Source organism: Elephantulus edwardii, unplaced genomic scaffold, assembly GCF_000299155.1.
Source record: "Elephantulus edwardii isolate Elephantulus edwardi_28Jun2011 unplaced genomic scaffold, EleEdw1.0 scaffold00088, whole genome shotgun sequence".
NCBI lineage: Eukaryota > Metazoa > Chordata > Mammalia > Macroscelidea > Macroscelididae > Elephantulus > Elephantulus edwardii.
Genome location: NW_006399838.1, coordinates 6730466 through 6752755, shown reverse-complemented (window position 1 = coordinate 6752755; position 22290 = coordinate 6730466). Strand labels below are relative to the sequence as shown.

Here is a 22290-nt window from a genome sequence, read left to right as displayed (position 1 = left end):
GAAAGCTCTCTTGATCCTTAATAACGTTCAATTAGCATGTCTAACTGTGACATTGAGGAGTCCCTTGGTAGGACAAGCAGTTAACACACTTGACTGTAAACTGAAACGCTGTAGGCTGCTTTCTACCGAGAGCCAACCTGGAGACAAGTCTTGGCAATGGGCTTAACTCAGTTTTTCAATCACAAGGGAACACAGATCCATGCTGACCTTCATGGGGTCGCCATGAGTGGGAATTCACTCATGAACAACTGGTGGTGTTTGTACCTGTGGAGTTAAACTGAATGATGGTGGCTTAGAGGGTATGGAGTTGTACTCCCAGGCCCAAAGCAAGGCGTTTAGAATCCAGCAGCTGTCACGGGAGAGATGGACGATCCATTCCTGTGCAATTTCTATAACCTCGGAAAATCCTCTTAAGACACAGCTATGAGGCAGCTCTGCCTTGATGGCAGAGAAAGGTGTTGTTATTCCCCCCACCCCCTCCATGGGGTTTAAATGTTTTTATGAGGCCATGCAGCCCATGTTCAAGTTCAAGGCACAAAAAACATAGCTCTCCACCATCGGCTGGGGTGGCAGGTATGGCTAGGTATTTTAGTTTCCTAGGATGAAATGACTAGGGATGACAGAAGGAGAATTGATGCCTTTGAGCTGTGGTGCTGGAGGAGTATTGAATATACTGTGGATTGCTAAGAGAAAGAACAGGTTCAATCTAGAGAGGGTTAAACCAGGCTGCTCCTTGGAGGCAAGGATTCTGAAGCTTTGTCTGACATACTTTGGACATGTTGCAAGAAGGGATCAGTATTTGGAGAGGGATGTCATGCTTGGGAGGGTTGAGGGACAGCGCAGGAGAGGAAGACCCTTGATGAGATGGATTGATCAGTGACTGGGGTAATGAGGGTGGGTGTGTTGGAGACAGTGAGATTGGCAGAGGATTGAGGAAGGTTGAGGGTTGTTGTACATAGGGTCGCTATGAGTCACAGGTGACTCGACAGCACATAACAACAACAGGATGAAATGATTAACAGTGACAGAAGAAGAACTGATGCCTTTGAGCATGGTGCTGGAGAAGAATACTGAATATCCCATGGATGGCCAAAGAACAAACACATGCATCTTAGAGAAAGTACAACGGGGGTGTCCTTAGAGGCGAGAATGGTGGCTCTCACCACACATATTTGGGCATGTTGTTAGGAGGGGCGAGTCCTTGGAAAAGGATCTATCGTGCTTGGAAAGGTGGAGGGCCAGTGAAAGAAAGGAGACCCTGAGAGAGACAGACTAACACAGGGACTGTAACGACTGGTTAGAGTGTATCAGAGATGGTCAAGATGGCACAAGATAGAGCTGGCCTCAGTTCCGTTGTTCACAGGGTCACTATAAGCTGCCTTTGACTCCTTATAACATCTAACAACAACAGGATGTCACTACAAGGTGTCACCAATTAGTTGGCTTTAAAATATCAGAAATTGATTCTGTCTGTTAGGACAGGCCAGAAGTTATAAGTCAAGATGGGGCAGAGATACCGGGGGTCAAGGGAAGAACACCCTCCTTGCCTCTCTGTGGCTTCTGGGGGCTTCCAGCAAGCAGGCTGTGGTGTTTGTGGACCACGGCCTGAATGGCGCCCATCTCTGTTGTCATGTTCACACAGCCTTCTTCTCCTCTCCGGGTTCTCTCTTCTTACAAGTTGCCTCTGGATCTGCAGCCCATGCTAAATCCAAAATACAATCTCACAGACCTTTCACTAGTTATAGCTGTAAAGCCTATTTCAAATTAAAAAAAAATCACATTGTGGGGGTTCAGGTGAGCATGAATTTTGGGGGACATGACTCAGATCACAACAACAGGAACAACTTCTTGGCCTTGCTTGGAAATGATTAAATCTTAAGAGGTAAACCCTTCAGAAGCAGTGGCCAGACCATGGTCTATCAAGAGAGGCAAGTGCGTGTCACACCTTGGAATATGGGCTCTGCAGTCCAATTCTCGTGTCTAAAGCCTGGCTTCTCTGGAAGCTCCCTGACCGTCAGATATGACCCATCCCTAGGTGCAATTGTACTGTCTTGTAACTGGGAGGTAAGTGTACTTCCCACCTCACGGGATTATTGTGAAGATTAAACAAGACAATTCATGCCCGGTGCTGAACAGGGTGCCGGCCATACAGCTAGTGCTCTGTAACTGTTAGAAATTATTATCAGAGCAGCTCCACGTAAGAGAGCAGAGAGAACCCACCAGCCGTGCCAAACAAGACAGGAGGAAAAGACAAAAGTGAAAACTAAACAATGCATCAACTAATGAGACTCTGAACTACGGATCTATAGGCAGTAGGGAAAAAAATTCCAAAATAGTAGGAAATTCATGTATCTGTGTGTGCATGCAGGCACAACACACACACACACACACACACACACACACGGACACGCGCTCTGGAGCATTTTAAATGTATTATAGAAAGACAGTGATGTAGTCAACTGATAATCGACAGGGAAATCAAAGCTATCAAATGGGGAAATGACAACTTCTTAAAAAAATGGTGCCGGCAAAACTGAACTTCCACCTGCAGAAAGCTGAGACAGGATCCACATCTCACACGAGACACAAAAATCAACTCAAGGTGAATCAGAGACCTGGGAGTAAAGCCCAAAACGATAAAGTTTATAAGAGACAAACTGGGATCAAGCTTAGAAGTGCTAGTTCACAGGATAAAGAGACTACCAAATACAGCCTGAAATGCACAATCTAAAGAGGATAAAATGGATGAATGGGACCTTCTAAAGATTAAATCCATGTATGTATCAAAAAATTTTCCAATAGGGTGAAAAGAAAACCTACCGGCTGGGAAAAAACATTTGGTAATTCCATCTCAGACAAGAGATCTATAATGAAAGTCTAGAGAATACTCTTGGGCCTCCACAAGAAAAGACTGGTAACTCAATTACAAAATGGGCAAAAGACATGGAAAGAATTTTCACAGAGGAAGATATTCGAATGGCAAACAGACACAGGAAGAAATGCTCCAAATCACTGGCAATAAGAGAGATGCAAATCAAAACCACAATGAGGTACCATCTCACCCCAGTAAGAGTGGCAAAGTTTAACAGGGCAGCAAGTATAATAGATGTTGGAGAGGATGTGGTGAGAAAGAAACTCTTATACATTGTAAAATGGTACAACCTCTCTGCAAGGCAGTTTGGTGCTTCCTCAAAAAGCTGAACATAGAAATTCCATATGACCCAGCTATTCCACTACTTGGAATATACCCTGAGAAAATGAAAACTGAGGCACAAACTTGTATACCAATGTTCACAGCATCATTATTCACCACAGCAAGAACATGGAAATAGCCCAAGTGTCCAACCACAAATGAATGGATTGAGAAATTATGGTACATTCACACAGTGGAATACTACATAGCACACAGGAGCAATGATTTTGTAAATTACTACCTAACTTGGGAGTGACTGGAGAGCATTATGCTGAGTGAACTAACTCAGTCCCACAAGGATAAATATTGTATAAAACCATGATTATAGAATGAATATGAGGATCCAAGGTGAAGGGGGGAGGGGGAATCAGAGGGATGTGGATGTGCAGGGGGAGGGGGGATTAATTTGATGGAGGGGTTGAGGGAAATTGGAAGAATCTGTTCTGGAAAACAAATTATTTGAATTTTATAAATAAACTAGTATAATAATAATTAAACAATTTCATAAAGAAAAAAAAGAAAGATAGTGGGTATTTTCTAGGGCCATCTGTTCAGGGTGTTCTAATGGCCTGGTGGACAGGAAACTGTGCTGTGGGTGATTTGAATCCACAGGCCCCCCCCCCCCCCCAGAAGACATACAGACAGTCTCCTCGTGGATAGTTCAGAACTTGTGCAGAACACAGGAGGGTCAACAAGTTTGTTTGAGTTTGTTTCATCTCAAGGGGAATAAAGGAAATGGTGAATTCTTTAACCCCAAACACAAGGACAATAAATCTTCAGGGCAGGACTCTTCTATCTAGATGGTAAAGTGATCACTGGTCAAGCTCCTGTGGTGTGATGCCCCGAGAAGCTGCGACTGTGGGGAGCGCTCTTAGAAGGATCACCCCACAAGCCTGGGAAGGACCAGGGCAGGCAGGACTCCCAGGGCTGAGGCTTGGAGCTCACTCACCGAGCAGGTGAGAGAGGTGTGATAGGAAGTCCAAAGGAGTAAACCTGGGTCCACACAGGAAGGAACGGTGGTGGACTTGGCATGGGGCCAGAGCAAGAGGCCTGACTGGCCTGGTGTGTCAGAGAGGATGACACAGAGAACAGCTGCAAAACCTTGCCCGAGAGCCTGTGCCTGGGGCAGTAGCCAGAGATGCCACAAACCTCCCATTCCTAAGCTTTGGACTTCACTCTGACGACTGCCTCCTCTGGCCCAAAGCCTCACACTGCCCAGCCTCTGCCAGTCTTTGGAGGATTCTGCCCCCCGTGCTGCAGTGCCGCTTGTAATTCTCAGCCGGGAGACGGCAGGTGGATGTTAGATTTCCCACAAGCGAGGCCTCCTTTTCACCAACAGCATCAGACTGGTCTGCTCAGACTGAAAAGCGCTCCGCTTGTGTTCTGCTGTCCGCAGACATCTGAAAGGACCAGTTGTGAGATCCAAGCTCAAGGCTTTGATTGCACTTCAACCCTGGCCGTTTAAGAGCTGGCATGGACATCAGACCTGGGGAAAACTGGTGTGTATCTTTATTTGCACTTGCTCGTCCTGTGACATGAGATGAGCTACTTCACCTTGAACTTCAGTGTTAGTTTTTTTCTTCTGTAAAATGGAAATGGTATGTGTGATGCTGAAGAGACGAGAAAATACACAAATAGATAAAGATGAGAAAATACACAAATAGATAAAGATGGTTGATGAGAACTACAGCTAAGCTCAATACCCACTAAGTGCTGGGCAGGCAGGGCTCTCAATAATGACGTTCTGTTCCTAATCTACATAGTAAAACTCCTGGGGCATGATGGGAGGGAGAAGGTCAGAGAAAGAGAGGAAGGTCCTCAAGAAGACGGATTGCCAGTGATTGTAACAGTGAGTTTATATATGAACAGATGATGTGAATGGTGTGTTGTTGTGAGGTGCCCCCAAGTATAACAGCTCTGAAACCCACTCTACCTCGAGCCAGTCTCACTGTCTGACACACCCATCCCCGTCATCCCAATCACCCAGTCAATGCATCTCATCCAGGGTCTTCCTCTCCTGTGCTGTCCCTCCACTCGTCCAAGCATGATGTCCCTTCCCAAGACTGGTCCCTCCTGGCAACATGCCCAAAGTAAGTCAGACAAAGCTTCAGAATCCTTGCCTCCAAGGAGCAGCCTGGTCTCACCCTCTCCAGGACGAACCTGTTTGCTCTCCTAGTAGTCCATGGTATATTCAATACTCCTCCAGCACCACAGTTCAAAGGCATCACTGCTTCTGTCATCCCTAGTCATTGTTCAGCTCTCTGACGCAGAAGTGTCTGCTAGGGAAAATTTCAGATCTATTGTTCACAAGGTTGTTATGAGTCATGGCTAATTCGATGGCACCGAAAACAACGGCCGTGATGAGGTTTATCCCCCACTGCTTTAAACCCAGGAGACTGGTCCTTGATGTATCATTTAAAAGGCAGTCTGTTTATCGCGTCTGCAATTCACCACGCGGTTTGCTCTGCCATGGCCACCTAACAAGGCATGTGTGTTCAGGAAGAGCCTGCTGGTGCCTGGGCGAACTGGAAGATAACAGCCCCGTCTGTGCGTTTAGTGACCCTCTTGTCTGCCTTCTGACTTGCCCTTGAGTTAACGCTATCGCTTTCTTAGTCACTGGCTCATAGTTAAGCCACACTGGATTTCCAAGGCTGTAAGTCAAACGAAAGGAGACTGACAGCCCATCTTTCTCCCAAGGAACTGCTGGTGGGTTGGGGTCATCAGAGAGATACAGCCTTTGGGACAGCAGTGCGACCATGAAACCAGAACGCCCTCTTCACTGGATGCTACCACAAAGATTCTGACCCCTGGGCCAATTGGCAGCATCATGACAGACAGTGAGGAGACTGAGATTTCTCACAGCTTCAGTCTGCTTGGCTCCACAATCCGCTCTTGGTACCAGCAGCCAGAAAATGAAAAGATGAATTGCACTGGGAAAGGGTGCTGTTAGAGACCTCTCCAAAGTACTGAAGAGCAACGATGTCAGTCTGGAGAGTAAGGTGCACCTGATTCAGGCCAAGATTTTTGTAATTAGTTGCTATGCATCAGAGACAATGACTAGGGATGAGGGAATGGTGACCAGTGCGTAAAGGTGCCACGTGTAGGGGCCTTGCAGGGACTCAGCCGCTGCCCTGTTCTTCCCGGTGGCCCACCAGCACACAGCCCAGGGCCGTCCCTGGCTTGGTAGCTTGGCTTGTTGCCACGCTGTGTGCTGTGAGCAGGCTGTAGGGCCCCTCATAGTGGGGTCCAGGCCTGCAGCGTGCCTGGTGGGCATCCATGAGACGTACCCCAAGGGATGCAGGCGCAGAGGTGCCTGGGGGGGGCCTCACCTCCTCCAGCCGCCGCCGCTGCTCCTTCTGCTCCTCGATGCGCTTCTGACGCTCGGCCAGCAGCTGCCGCTTGTGCTCCTCGTTCTCCCGCTGCTGCTGCTCCAGCTGCTGCCGCCGCAGGGCCTCCGACCGCTCTTTGTTGGCCAGCTGCAGCCGCAGGAAGTCCCGGCGCAGCGTGGACTCCCCCGGCAGGTTCAGGATGGAGCTGTGGGCAGGAGACAGAGCTCAGGATCTGCCGGGGCGGGAGGCTGTCCCCACCCGGGACCGAGAAACGTGCACCCACATACGCGCAGGCGGCTGGTTCTCAAGTAATAATATATAATAATAGTAGTAGTAATAATAATAATAAATGAAAGAAGAATAAAATCCTTTACATCCTTTCACAATGAAATCCTTCACCCAGACCCTAGAAACAACCACACACATGAAAGATGTCACAAGCAGGTTCACCTGCAGAATCCTGGTCCTCCATTCATGAAATAATAATATATAATAATAATAATAATAAAATGAAAATTATAGATGCCTCTGGAAACTCTACAAACTCTCTTATAAATGTACAGAAAGGATGTTAATTATATAGAACAGAGTTCAGGTCTGTTGTGCAAAGCTTACTCAGTCACATTTGACTCAACACTTAGCCACTGCTAAATGAGACTAGTGCTGTTATATCTGGAGGAACATTCTTCTTTCCTTCCTTCATTCATTTCATTCCTTCATTCATTCATTCTTTGCACATCAATCTTTGTCAATGTGCTGTATGGGGTAACCTGTGATGCTGAACCTTGTGCCATGGGGATATCAAATACCAGAATGGTTTCCTGTTACGGACAGTGTTTGGTGGAGCTCCCGGTTGTAAAACAGGTTTGGAAGCAGGAGTGGCATCCACTTCCTAAACCACATGCCTCTGGAAACTATGAACTTGGAGAAACAACAATAGCTATGGAAAGGCATTAGGTATTTTGTTCTTAGAGTCGCTATGAGTCAACCTTGACTCGATGGCAATCATCAACAACAACATGGAAATAATAAATAATAAAATCCTTCACATCTTTCACAACGAAATCCTTCACCCTAAAAGGCACAGAGTCAAGACAGGAGGAGGCTGGTGTGCAGTATCCACTCACTTAAATCACACCACTGTCCCCATTTCTGCATGTCACAATCCTGGGATCACTGCTCTAGTCCAGAACTAGGCCATTCCCCCTCACCCTTGAGACAGGGCAACAATTTCTTTCAAAGTCCTTAGTGTGCTTGCACTGTATCCTCTGGGCGGCTTCTTTTTTTGGCATTTAAAAAAGGCAAGAATGAAGCCGCCAGGCAAAAAGCAGCAATGTTAAAGGCATCAGCCCTACTTAGATCAGGGTACAACTTTCCAGTTTATGGACCCCTCTCACCACGCTTCTCCTTGACTTCACTCCACACCCAGGAGGCTCAGCCCAACTGGGGCAACGGCCAAGATCATTCGCTAATCTGAGGCGTTCAGAGCTCGCCTTGCTGCACGACAGTCAATGAGAAGTTAAATAGGGATTTTTTTTCCTGACCTCCAGTTGTAGAAGGAGAAAGTGCTACTTCTACTGATTCCAGTTTCCTCCTCAGTAAAACAGTGGTTATGCATGCAACAGGGAGAATCTGGTCAGAGAATGCAGAGGCAAATTCCACTTGTCACCCGAGTGCACCCTGTGCATCTAAGAGTATGTAAACAATTCAAAGTCACACACATCTCTGTTCTGCATACTAGCCTCCCAGGGAGATAACTTCCGGATTAGCCATCTTGCTGGAGCACAGAGAATAAAATACTACAGAAAAATCCAACCCCACTGCCTTTAAGTCAATTCCTACTCACAGGGACCCTCCCTGGGGTTCTGAGGCTGTAAATCTTTCAAGGAGGAGACCTCTTATCTTTCCCTTGAGAGGCAGCTGGTGGATTTAATGGCTGACCTTTCTGGTCACCTGTGCATTAAGCTATCGGAACTTCCAAACAGGAGAAAGAGTGACACCAAAAAAAAAAAAAAAGTCAAATCAGGTCAAGCTGTGAGCTGGGGAAGTCATGTTGTTGTTGTGTACCATCAAGATGTTGTTGTTGTTGTTAAGTGCCATCAAGTCGTAGACGACTCCTAGCGACCCTATGAATGCAAGACCTGAGCACCTGTATAACTTTCATCGTTTCTCCATGTTCCTAGAGTTTCTGGAGGCAGGCTATTTCAGAAGGCCCGTGGCTGACCCTCCAGCAGGTTTTCAGAGGCAATGAAGTACACAAAGAAGAGATTGTCCATCTCCTCCTGAAAAACAGTTGGGAGATTCAAACCCCGCACCTTTGCTTTGGCAGTGCGATTCCCTCCCCCTGAGCCAGCAGAGCTCCCGGGGAAGTCACAGAGAGCAGAAGAGTCACATGAGTGGGCTTTGCTGGCTGCTAAGTGGACACAAGGCTGCAGGAGGTTAGAGCACCACGGCCGTGGCTCTGGGCAGAGTTGGTAAAGGTTTAACCAGGATGGGAGTGGCAGGGAAGGAGGCTGAGGGGGTTTGGAGGTCAAGCTGATGGAAGCCATGGGTGGATTTGTTGTGTGGATGGGGGACTTCCAGCTTTCATCCTTGAACAAATGGAAAGTGGGGATGGTGAGAAGAAGGTGGAGAATGAGATGGGAAGAGAACGTTTGGTGGCACTTAGCAAGTGATCCAGGTTCTGTTATGCACAGGGGTCAGTGGGCCCTGTCACCAGAGAAAAGCACTCAAGCCCTCATTCACAACATCCCATCGACAAAGCTAAAGTTCTATTAACAAAATCATCTGCCGTCAAACGGATTCCAACCCGTGTTGCTGTGAGGTACCATTGAGTGACTAGGACTCCTAATGACCCTATGAACAGCGGACTGGACACTTGTCTTCTTCCATCATGGTCTCCACGTGCTAAACACGCCGAGTCCGTGTAGGTCTGAGCAGAACCGTGCTCCGCGGGGTTTCAATGGCCCCTTTTCCGGAGGTCGATCACCAGGACCTAGCAAGCGAGGGGTCTCCTGAGTGGACTGGACCCTCTCAGAGTCTGGTTGGCAGCTAGACCACACAAGGACTCTCTCTTCTAACAAGGCTTTGTGTATAACGCAAGAACCACCGAAAACCCACACAGCCCCAGTGCCTATCTGATCCAGAAGCCACGTGCTCTGTGCAAAGGTCCTGTGGTTGGTGAGCCAAGCCTCTCTCTCTCTTTCTCTCTCTGCTTTTGTCTCTCTCTCTCTTACACACACACACACACACACACACACACACACACACGAGAGGACGTGTCAATAACATCAATTGTGTCAAGTCAAAAGCAGGCGCTCCAAGCTGCATTTCCAACTCAAGCATTAACTCAGTGTGTGACCTGGTTTCTCACTCACTCTCCTCTACTTCTTTTCAGGAATCCATAAAGATTAATTAGATGCATCAATAAAAAACAACAGGAGGAGGGACAGACTCTTCAATATGCTGGGACGATTCATGATATTGAGTGAGTGTTCAGGCATGACCAAGGTGGTAAGGTCCATCTCTGAGGCGACTCTTAACACGGCTTAGCAAATGTTACAAAAGATGGGTCCCTGGGTTCTCCCGAGAGGGACCACGAGGGGTGTGACCTGACCAGCTGATAAACTGCACACACAGTGCTGGAAATCCTTTGAAAGCAGGGCATCAGGACTTCAGCTTCACAGGAAGGTTGCTTTTTTTCATTCCATTACTTGATGGGCATGATCTTTGTGATTGTGAACTTGGGATGGACAGCAAATGAAGTACCAGGCAAGGACTTCCCTTTTGCCTTTGACCTTGGGAAACATTTTTTATTTCTTTTAATTTAAAAATTATTATTAATTTTATTTATTTTAATATAATTATTAATTAATGAAAGTTTACAGAGAAATTGGATTTCCATTAATTTATTGTTGTTCTTTTTTCCCTGCCCACCCCTCCCCTCTAGTTAATTCTTCTCTTTGAAAAGTAAAAGAAAAACGCTTTCATTGTTACACAATCCCTCCCCCCAAGTCCACTCCCATGTGCAGCCTTTGTTCTGGACTCCTGTCATGACAATAATACCTAATCATATTTCCCTTTTAAACGGTTCTCTCTCTCATCTGTTTCAATGCAGTATACATTATTTATCCCTTGAGCAATCTTGTAGCAAGTAAAGAGAGGAAAACTGGGTTGTCTTATAAGCTTAATTCCTAAGCATGACTCTGGCCTAGTGGTAAGAAGCTGCATTGCAATCCTGAAGGCCTGTGGTTCAAATCCACCAGCTGCACCGCAGGAGTAGGCTGGACAATCTCGTCCTGTGCAACTAACTGCCTCGGAAAACCCACTAGAAAACCATCTGAAAACCATCAGCTATGAGTCAGTTCTGGCCACCAAGAAGAAAGACTCTAGCTCAGGGGATCCGAGTTATGGGGTATCTAATTTATTCCAGCAATACCAGAATTCGATTACGCAGCTAAGCTGGCCCCTTCCCTCTTTGGGAAGTCCTGCTGATGAACACGATAAAGGAACTGGGGGAGATTATCCCAGGGGGTCTTCCTCCTGCTCACAGTGCAAGGTGCTGGGGGTCTGTCCTTAAACCAGCTCCCTTGGGCTCACAGAGCCAAGAACGCTGTTCTTTCCACCTGATTCCCATGGAAAATGAGTACACAGCAGTCTTAGTTATAAATACAAGCTAGAAAAAAGTCCGAATCAAAGTCAAACCCAATTCAGAACACAAGGACAGTAGCAACAAGGTGGGTCCTTGATGCTAGAGTCCAACACATGACAACAAGAAAGGCATGAACACTGTAATTTTGAGTTCACTTTGGAAGAGGAATTTGAGTTCCTGGAAATCATTTCCTGCTGGCTGAGGTTGTGGGGAAAACATCATGGCATGTTACAAGCACATGGCCTGTCTGAATAGGCTTCTCAAAGGGAGGGAAGGAGGGAAGGAGGGAAGGAAGGAAGGAAGGAAGGAAGGAAGGAAGCAAGCAAGCTAGCTCAAGTCCTAAAACATCACCTGGGTCTCCAGAAAGTTGTAATTTTTAGCACTTTTCACCCAGCATTACCCAGATAATTTTTCCTGCCAATTTTACATGCTACACATGTGAGGACACAGGCTTAAGAATATAAACCATAAACCTTGGAGGACAAGATAAAGAAATATGCTGATTCCCACATTTCCAGAAGCGTTTACCCAGGGAAATTCTCTCAGATGAATGAGGACGTTCCTGGGTCATAAATAAGACCGCTCTGCCGGGTTCTGAAAGGTGACCCTACAGATGAAAGGAAGGTAGAGGTGAAGTGCGCACACCAACGTACCTGGGCTCCCCTGAGTCATTCTCCTCTTCCTCTTCCTCACTTCCGCTGTACTCATACTCTGTTTCATCTGAAGAGAGATTCACAGGTTAGTAAACAGACAGGAGCAACACACCTGTAAAGCACAACACCCTCATCTCACATAAAAGTAAACTGAGGCCCAGAGAACTGGCATTAATGATGAGCTCAGGCCTGTCTCCGCTCCTCCGGAGATGTGCTGCCCAACTAGAGACAGACGTCAAGTACGTGGAAGTAACCATCTGCAACACTGTCCCGATTCAGGGACATCTGTCCCTAGCACTCGACTTCCACAAGACAGGGAAGTGGAAAATCACCTTTTAGTCTCTCCTTACCAGTATAGCCAAATTAGTCTCTTATTGGCTCACCATCCTGTCAACGTATTGACCGTATTAATCACTATTTAAGTAGAAGCTTCATCATGACTTACATGGATTCACCAACTGCCTTTATCTCTGAATAAGGTGCTATAAAATGTGCTTTAAAATACAACTGATGCCTTTGAGCTGTGGTGCTGGAGAAGAGTGTTGACTATATCATGGACTGCTAGGAGAACAAACAAGTTCGTCCTGGAGAAGGTGAAGCCAGGCTGCTCCCTGGAGGCAAGGATTCTGAAGCTCTGTCTGACATACTTTGGGCATGTTGCAAGGAGGAGCCAGTCCTTGGAGAGGGACGTCATGCTTGGGAGTGTGGAGGGACAGTGCAGGAGAGGAAGACCCTCAATGAGATGGACTGGTTCTGTCACTGGGGTAATGGGGGTAGGTGTGTCGGTGACATTAAGATTGGCACAGAATAGAGTAGGGTTTAGGGCTGTTGTACGTAGGGTCGCTATGAGTTGCAAGGAACTCAAAGGCACAGAACAACAACAATAACAACAAACATGAATATTCATTTAAGAGAATAACTTGTTGGAGGAGTAGAGAAAAAGGTGCAACAATGAATGAATGGAAATCCAAAGTCTCTGTAAATGTTCATTAAAATTAATAAAATAAAATGAAAAAGAGAATCACTTGTCATATGAAAGCCCTTCATGGCATCACTCAACATGCCTTTGCCCAGTGCTTGCAAGAGGCAAAGTTTCTCACAGTCTTTTCTTCCATGAAAGGTGTCATTCCCGCAGTCTATGCATTGATGCCCAGAGGCGCCGTGATCCGGGGGGCAGCCCCCCCACACACCGAGGAACAATGCAGGCCCACTGGAAGCCTCCACGAGCAACTCCCGATACCCCCGAGCCCGCGGCCTCACGATGCCTCTGTTCCCCGCGCTGCTCACCTTTCTCTCCCCGCTTCTTCTTGGTTCTGTCAATGTGGTCCTTGAGCTGGATGCGGACCTGCCGTTCGTTCGGCTGCTCTCGGATGAACGGATGTTTCATCAGCTGCTCCGTGGCCGGCCGCTGACTGTGATTCTTCACCAGGCAGCTCTCGATGAAAGACTGAAATTTTTTCGACCTGACAAATCAAAGAGGGGAGTCTACGTGTAAACCAGGCAAACCGCGCCGAGGCACATGGATCTCTTTGGATATGCTGTAATTTTTTTTAAAGGCTCCACCTATCAATATGAATACCTAGATGGTGCAAACATTGAGCACTTGACTGCTATCTGAAAGGTTGGGGGTTCGAATCTACTCAGGGACACTTGAGGAGACAGGTGTGGTGACATGCAAACGACAATCCTATGGAGAGCAGTCAGGAAGGACTGGCTCAACAGTGTGTCTCAGCAACATCACCAAGTCAGTATCACAGCCGGGGACCAGATGAGGTCTGCCGCTCGCACAGACACGGTGAGGGGTTCAGATGCGACATCATCATCCCACAGCTGAGGTAAAATACGACGCAAAACAGAAACAATTTTCAAACCTCAGCAGTCATATGTGGAAGGTTTAAAGGCATGAAAAGCCAGCAGTGGGCCCTAAAGAACTGGGAGAAAATCACTTTGGGGAAATGATAATTGCGACAAGGAATCAGTAAGAAACTAAAGCTGGCGTGAGCCTCCTATAAACTAGGGGACCCTGAGATAAATTGTCTAAAGGAGGCAAGTGGCAAATATGCACGCTAAGGCCTATTAGACAGGGAGCTCTGGTGGCCTGGTGGTAGGGAATTGTGCTGCCATCCCTGAGGTAGAAGGTTCGGAGTCTACCAGCTGCTCTGCTGGAGAGAAAGATGCGCAATCTCCTGTGAGGGGGAGCTATGAGTTAGTTCTCACTGTTGTTTTTAAAAAGAAATTCTTTGTACCATGCCATTTCACCGTTATCTCCAAGTCTGTTATACACCTCAGACAACAGAGGAGCCCTTGAGTGTGGGCTCTGCTCCGTGACTTGCTTCCAAATCATAGTGGAGAAACCCATAAAGTAGTGATACCATCTAAACCTGGTGTTTATTTAACATCAGCTGTGACAAGTAAAGCTGCTGCATGTACTTATGATGGGATGAGATGAACACTTAACTTCTGTAACTGTTCTCCCTCCAAAGTCATAACCCAACCCAACTATGCTGTTGTTGTTAACTGTCTGCAAGTAGAGCACGATTCATAGTGACGTATGAACAAAAGGCTTGAAGTCCCTCTACAACTATCGGCATTTCTCAAAGTTCAGTTTGAGCTCTGACTAGATGACATCTAACAACAAAAACAACAACAATAACAACAACAACAGGCATATCAAACTAAGGCTGGACAGGGAAGGGGCATCTACTAACTTTGCAGAAGGGAGGAAGATTTTTGCACAGTGAAATGCACTTTGCTCACCCAATGTTTTATCAGTACTTTGAGAATCACTTTTGAACTTTGTGTCTCAGTGAATAAGCACAGGCGGTGTATGCATGCTTGCCCTCAACCCAAGGACCTGGACACTCAGATTTAAGGGTTGAAGTTCACACCTAGAAGCAGCTGTATCTCCCACCAGAAAGCTACCGTTTCCTCAAAGATAAACCCCGTGCCAAAGAACGCAGGGCGGTGGGGAGATCTGTCTGTACCAATCGATGGGTATGACGGCGTGCCGATAATGTACCACACATTAGTGATGAACTTTGGCCAGGATTCATGAATCGGGCATGCACTTTCTTAATGAATGTTCAAGAAATTGTATATCAGAAATAATTAAGCTCCTGGGTCTTCAGAAGGACCTTGCAAGGTACATCACTGGGAGTATCAGCGCATTTCCTCCCAAGAGACCTTTGTAGAACCCTAATCACCCTCTTCAGCCTTCAGCCTCTCTGCTGAGGGCAGGAATGACCAGGCTTGTGCTCTCTGTCCCCCTCTTGTGGAGGCCAGGGTTACAGGAATGGACTCACAGAGCAAGCCTTTCCCAAAACAGCCAGAGGACCCAGCTTCAGGCCTAAGACGTGTCCTCCCTACACAGAGCACAAGGGTGAACATGTCCTTCAGGGTTCAAATGCCAGTAGGCACTCTGAAATGCAATATTCTCCATTTCTGCCAGGTGAACATATATTCTAACTTGATTTCATGTCTTTTCCCTCCTTAAGAATACAATGAAAAAAATATATATATAAATATAAAATTAGGCCAACTTTGGAAGCAGGGGTGACATCCACTGCCTAAACAACATGCCTCTTGAAACTCTATGAACTTAGATAAATGTAGTCGGCCTTCTGTGTATAGGGCCACTATGAGTCATGCTCAACTCGACAGAAATCATCAACAACAACATCAAATACGACAACAGCCCAAAATAAGAGATATATCACTGTAAAAAAGATTGGACTGGGGAGAGAGGGAGGTAATTGTACAACCATGAATGCATATTTTAAAAAAAAAGTGAATCAGAGAGGGGTAAGGGAGGGGATCAAATGTGCAACAATAAATGAATGAGAATCTAACTTCTCTGTAAACGTTCCTTAAACAATTAAATGTTTAATTATGTATTAAATGTAATGTAAAAAAATGAAATTTTATTTTAAAAAACAGAACTCAATGATATCTTTATTTCCATCTCCAAATGTCTAAGCTACTTTTCATGTTTCTGAAAATATTCCACACAGTAAAATATGCAAAGATAAGTTTAAAGGTTTTCACTTTAAAAGTTAGTTAACATTAAAAGGCATAAAGGTAACATATTGTTTTACACTGAAATGAAAATACATAAAAGTGTCTGCTGTGCTTGGGGTTACCCCAGGATGAATGTGTGGAGGAATGTCCACACGGTGGACTTGAAATGGTGGCAACAGGGTGTCTGGTCATTGTAGGCAGCCCTCTGTTAAAGCCTTCAATTCATATCCTTTCACATTGGAAATCCCTAGAGGTGACTCTTGGATGTGCTTGGTCATCTCTGTGCCAAGAACAGAATACACAGCCTTAAGGAGTTTGTGGTGGCTTAGTGGGTTAGACGTTGCACTGCCAATCCAAAGGCAGGCAGTTCAAATCCACCAACTGCAGAAAGATGGGCAATCTCCTCTCATGCCAGTTACAGCCTCTAAAATGCACCAGAGGGTCAGCTATGAGTCAGCTTCTGCAATGAGTTGAGTTAACATTATGTGTCTGGTGAATGGTTAAATGAATGAATAAATGGTAAATGGACAACAGTTCTGGCCAGAACCATAATACAGCTGTCTTCATACCTCTGCTCATGAAAGATACAAGAGGACTGTAGAGTACATATCTTTAAAACACACTTTCTTTCTCAAATACATTGAATAAGTCTCTGAAGCACAAATATGAAGGTAAGGTCTTACAAGATAAATGCTGTGAAATAATGGACTCTTCAAAGGCCTGACCCAGGAGACTGCAGTTAACCAACATAAATGAACAGATAGACTCCATATACAGCTAGTCTATGGGTAACCACCAGTATTAAAAGAAGCAAAGACAAAGAACAATAAGGAAGCTAGTAAATATCTGCAAAGCATGCAAATGGCAAGTTTTTCTTTCTTACTTCCAACTAGAAGGATGTGTGTGTGTGTGTGTGTGTGTGTATTTTAATAACATGCTTAACTGTTAATTAACATAAAGAAAGCTTTGTTGGCCTAGTGGGTAAAAAGTGATGCTACCAAGCCAAAGGTGGGTGATTTTAATCTGTGGCCTTTGGGCCTGGTTTTAATTGTTTTTGGTCAAACATTCTTCTAAGGGGTACAGCACTGGTCTGTCCACTTGCTGTACAGCGGTAACTCATGGTTGCTGTGATGCTGAACACTGTGACACTGATGTGTCGAATGCTACCCATGGTAGACAGTGTTTGGTGGAGCTTCCTGATTCAAACAAGCTTGGAAGCAGGAGTGGCATCACTTCTGAAACAGTTTGCCTCCAGAAACTCTATGAACCTGGAGAAACGGTGAAAGTTATACAAGCATTCAGGTCTTTCGTTCATAGAGTCGCTGTGAGTGGTTTACGACTTGACAGCACCTAACAACAACAGCAACAACTGTTCATTAAATAAGTAGAGCAAAATTGCTGCTGTCAAGTCAGCTCCAACTCACCGGGCCCCTTCACTGGGCTCTGCAGCTGTCTTTATACGAGGAGATTGTCCATCTTTATTCCACAGACTGACCTGGTGGATTCCCACTACTGACAGTTCACACTAAGGGCTTTATGCTCTTACGCCACCAGGGCTCCTTAACTAATAATTATCATGTGTAGCATTGAGTTAGAACTGACCCCTGGTTGGTCATCTAGTGGGTTTTCAAAGACAGTAAACAGAACAGGAGGAGGTTTTCTGTCCTTATATTACAGAACAGCCGGTGGCTTCAAACCATGTGGCTTTGGGAAACGCGGTACAGGTACTAACAAAGATCAGAGGATGGCAAATTAAAGATACCACGTCTAATTTAAAATTGAGATGTAGAATGAATAAACTATAAATTCCATTCCTTGACACCGAGGCTTAAAAAGTCAGAGGAAGCCTCTGCAATGAGATAGTGCTAGGGTCCTCTTCTGATACTCCCCCCAGTGGGAGCGCCAGTGGCTGAGTGGGTAAGGAGCTGTGCTGTCACAAAGGCTGCTCTGCAGAAAAAGATGGACAATCTCCTTCCATGCGCTTTATAGACTGAAAATCCACGGAAAGCTTAGCTATGAATCAGTTTAGACAGAACCACACATTATAACAACAACAACAACAACACGGTGGCCAGCAACCTAAAGAAATGACTCTGACCCAGAAAATGGACCAAGATATGCAGAATCACTAACCTGGTAACTGATTTCATGTTTTCTTCAAATGGCACAGTTGGAAAGGAAAATGTTACCTATGTAGATTACATCTTTGAAAAAGGATTCATGTCTCTTATTTGAGTCAGCATGACCAAAGAATCAATATGCTTAAATACACATTTAATTAAAAGTCAAAACATCGCACATATACGAATTACTATCTGATTATTTGCTGAGCGGTCTGATGGGTCCAGAGAGCATTTACATAATTCTATTACTTGGTTTTCTGTTGCTGGACAACTTAGTTTTGTTTTTTAAAAAACAAAACAAAACAACAACACAAATAACAACAACAACAACAAACCAGCCTAAAAATAGTAATACTGATTTCCAAAGATTTGGCATGGAGACATAAATATTAATGATGGGGGGGGGGATTTATAATGAGGTTTTTCCTCTAGTGTCGGCATCACTAACTACTTTATCCTCTCTGGTTTATCTTGTTGATGCATTAATTTATTAGAGAACAGTTAAAAAGGCCTGTGAGATTATGACATTAATCATCAGCAGAAGTGGGTTCAAGCATTGAACAATCTGGCTGTTGGTACAGGCCAGCGAGTTGATGCCGAGTCATTACAAGGTTACCTAGTCTGCAATCTTATGAGAGGATGTCTGGTGGCGCGTGGGTTAAAGTGTCACCAAGGACTCTGAGGGAGAAAGCAGTAGCCGTCATGTGCATAGAGACTACAGATCCGGCAGCCACTGGGGCAGTTCTCCCCTGTCCACTGTCCTTGTGGGCTTCTATGAGTCAGAGTCCACTAGGCGGCAATGGGGTTTAATATTTGTGGGTTTTTTTCCTCCCCAAGTGTAATGGGTGGCTTCAACTCAAGAGCTATCAACTCTTGGCTTGACTATCGTGCTGATGCTTAACGAGGAATCCTTGCAGTAACTGCCCAAACCAAACCGAATCCACTGCCATGAAGCCAATTCTGACTTGGGTTTCTCAGGCCGTAAGTATTTATAGAGAGGACTGCCCATCTATCTCCTGTGGAGTAGCTGGTGGATCCAAACCGCTGACCTTTTCGTTAGCTGCTCAACACATAACACACAGTGTCACCAGAGTGCCTTTGGTAAACACAGGACTCCCCTCCATGCGAACTGGCCTTTTCAAATCTGCACTGGCTCTGCCTGACTTCCCAGAACTACATTCTTTCTAGTTCAGGCTCCATCACTCACTGTGTGACTGAGGCAATTTGTTTTAACTTCTTGGGGCTTCAGTTTTCTTCCCTGTAAATGGAATACTGCTCTTGTATCTTGTTAGATGTCATTGTTGGTACATTGTTAGGTGTCACTGTTGGGATGTTGTCAGGTGTCATCATTGGGATGTTGTCAGGTGTCACCTTTGGGATGTTGTGAGGTGACATCATTGGGATATTGTTAGGTGTCACTGTTGGGATGTTGTTAGGTGTCACCATTGGTTAGCTCACAGTGAAGCTGTGTGCAAGAACAATGGAAACCACCATTGCCATCCAGCCCAGAACTGTCCTTACAAGCACTGCTTTGAGCTCACCTGCAGCCATTGGCCAAGCCATCTCACTGACAGACTTCCTCCTCTTGGTGACTCTATCTCACCAATCCCCAGACCAGTCCCTCAGTCCTCGCTTCAAGGACATTCTGGAGGTACCTCTTCCAAGACACCTTTGTCCCTTCTTCTGGAAATCCATGGTGTGTTACTGTAACTCAAAGGTGTTGATGCCTCCTCTCCCTTATCTACTGCCAACTGAAAAGGCCAGGTCAAGTGCGTGCCCTTTAGTCCTCAAAGTGATATCCTTGCTGAGTGACACTTCAAAGAGGTCTTGCCACTAGCATTTTGCCTAGGGCCACACATTGTTTGAGTTGTTGCCTGTCAGTTTCCACAGGTGTTGATTGTGGGTCCAAATAAAATAAAATCCTTGACAACTTCCGATTTTTCCTCATTTACCATGATGTTCCAGTTGTATATTTTTTTTTGTTTTTCCAGTTAAAGGAGTTAATTTATGAAGACCTCTTAATGTTGTGCATCATAAATTGTGTGTGTGTGTTTGGTATTATCATTATTACCATGATAACAAAGGCCCAGCAACCTCTGGATATCACGAGGCTTAAAGCCTCTGACTTCAAGCCTGGACAGTCACTTCTAGTACATCTGAGGGAGCAATAGTAGGAGGAAGAATTAACAGCCTTGACAGCTCCAATGAGACTACAAAGAAGTTTCATTATTTAAAAAAAAAATCTATATAGCCGCTTCTGTTTTGATGTTATCACTATACAAAGTTACAGCTACTCAAAACCTCAACTAATGCTGTCAACCAACTCACAGCTGATCCTCCAGCAAGTTTCCAGAGGATGTAACTCACATGGGAGGAGACGGCTGGCTCATCGTCCTCCCACAGAGCCTGGGTGGATTTGAACTGACTGCCTTTGGGTTGGCAGTGCAACTTCTTACCCACCAGGGCACCATAGCTCCCTTGCATTATACTACAACTAGCAAATCTGGTCGAGCTCAAGTATTTTCTGATATTTTTTACTGTACTACTGCAAAACTTATACTTGGACCAGGAGGCAGTCGTCAGAACAGAGCAAGGGAACACTGCATGGTTCAAAATTGGGAAGGGCGTACGCCAGGGATGCATCCTATCTCCATACCTTTTCAACCTATATGCAGAACAGATTATCCGGGAGGCTGGGCTCTATGAGGAGAAATGTGGGGTCAAGATTGGTGGACGATTTATCAACAATCTGCGTTATGCGGATGACACAACCCTGCTTGCTGAAACTGAGGAGGACCTGAAGCGCCTGCTGCAGTGTCAAGGACTGCAGCCTACGATACGGATTGAGGCTCAATGTCAAGAAGACAAAGATTCTCACCCCTGGACCAATTGGCAGCATCAGGATGGATGGTGAAGAGATTGAGATTGTACACAGCTTTAGTTTGCTTGGCTCCATAGTCAACAGTCTCGGCACCAGCAGCCAGGAAATTACAAGGCGCGTTGCCATGGGAAAGTTAGGGACCTCTCCAAGGTGCTGAAGAGCCATGGTGTCTCTCTGGAGACTAAGGTGCGTCTGGTACAGGCCATGGTCTGTGCAATCACTTGTTATGCATCAGACAGTTGGACAATGACGAAGAAGGACAGAAGGAGAATTGATGCCTTTGAGCTGTGGTGCTGGAGAAGAGTATTGAGAATACCATGGACTGCTAGGAAAACAAACAGATTTGTCCTGGAAAGGGTTAAACCGGGTGGCTCCTTGGAGGCAAGGATTCTGAGGCTCTGTCTAAAATACTTTGGACATGTTGTGAGGAGAGACCGGCCCTTGGAGAGGGACATCATGCTTCGGAGGGTGGAGGGACGGCGCAGGAGAGGAAGGCCCTCTACGAGGTGGATTGATTCAGTGACTGGGATATTGGGATGGGAGTGTCGGAGACCGTGCACAGGACAGAGCGGAGTTTAGGGCTATTGTACATAGGGTTGCTATGAGTCGCAGGCGACTCGACGGCACATAACAACAACAACAACTGTGATTTTATTAAGAGCACAAAATAGACCTTTGTCATAGCTTAAAACAAAAATGTCTCAGCCACAAAGAGAAAGCAAGATTAAAATAGGAAAACATTAGGCTGGGTGAAGAGTATCAGCTGAGCAAGAACAAAACCAGCATAATCTTACATATAGGAAATAAGCGAATCTTTAGAAAAGAAAGATAATTAATAGTTCTGGGGGACAGGAAAGGTGGAAGTGGGGTTTTTTCCACAGAGGGCACTGAATTTATGGTAATGAGAGTGGAGGGATTTGGAAAAGGATCACGATAATGGCTCTACAACATGAAGAATGGAATCAGTGTCACTGAATTTTACACAGAGGAATTCTCAGATTGGAGGAAAAGACAGTAACATGAATAACAAAGTGACTGACAGGCCAGTAAGAATGCGAGCTGGTGCTCCAGGGGGACTGAGGGCACAGATGGGGAGCCGGAACCCAGGTTTCCAGCCCCGCTCTGTGACTCTGCACTAGCTGGTGCCCCATCTTATCCCGTCTCAAAAGTCTTCATCTGGTGCTCCGGTGTCTGGGACCAGAGACCTTACATGTATCAAGTTAGAAGCAATCAAGGACTTCTCCACTGATTCCACCTGTGTGCTGTCTCATCTGTGTGGACTCTTGAAGTTTATCAAGCACAAGAAGAGAACAGAACTGACCATCTTGCAGAAGTGAGGTCATCCTGAAATCACCCTTCTCCAGAAACTTCTGGGGGAAGCCAGCACCATGTGGCAGGTGAACAGGGGATGGCAGCATGGAGGGGAGGGCAGGGGAGGGGAGA

At 45.7% G+C, this 22290-nt stretch overlaps 1 protein-coding gene across 2 annotated transcripts in view; it reads right to left on the bottom strand.

Annotated features, from left to right (window-relative positions):
- TNIK (TRAF2 and NCK interacting kinase) overlaps window positions 1–22290 on the bottom strand; it is a 533511-nt gene that overhangs the window by 115732 nt on the left and 395489 nt on the right. For both annotated transcript variants that reach the window (XM_006890356.1, XM_006890357.1), the window contains exons 10-12: window positions 13114–13289; window positions 11827–11893; window positions 6523–6727 (exon numbers count right to left, since the gene is read on the bottom strand). In XM_006890356.1, the coding sequence (XP_006890418.1) occupies window positions 6523–6727; window positions 11827–11893; window positions 13114–13289 (448 nt within the window). The remainder of the gene's footprint in view (window positions 1–6522; window positions 6728–11826; window positions 11894–13113; window positions 13290–22290) is intronic.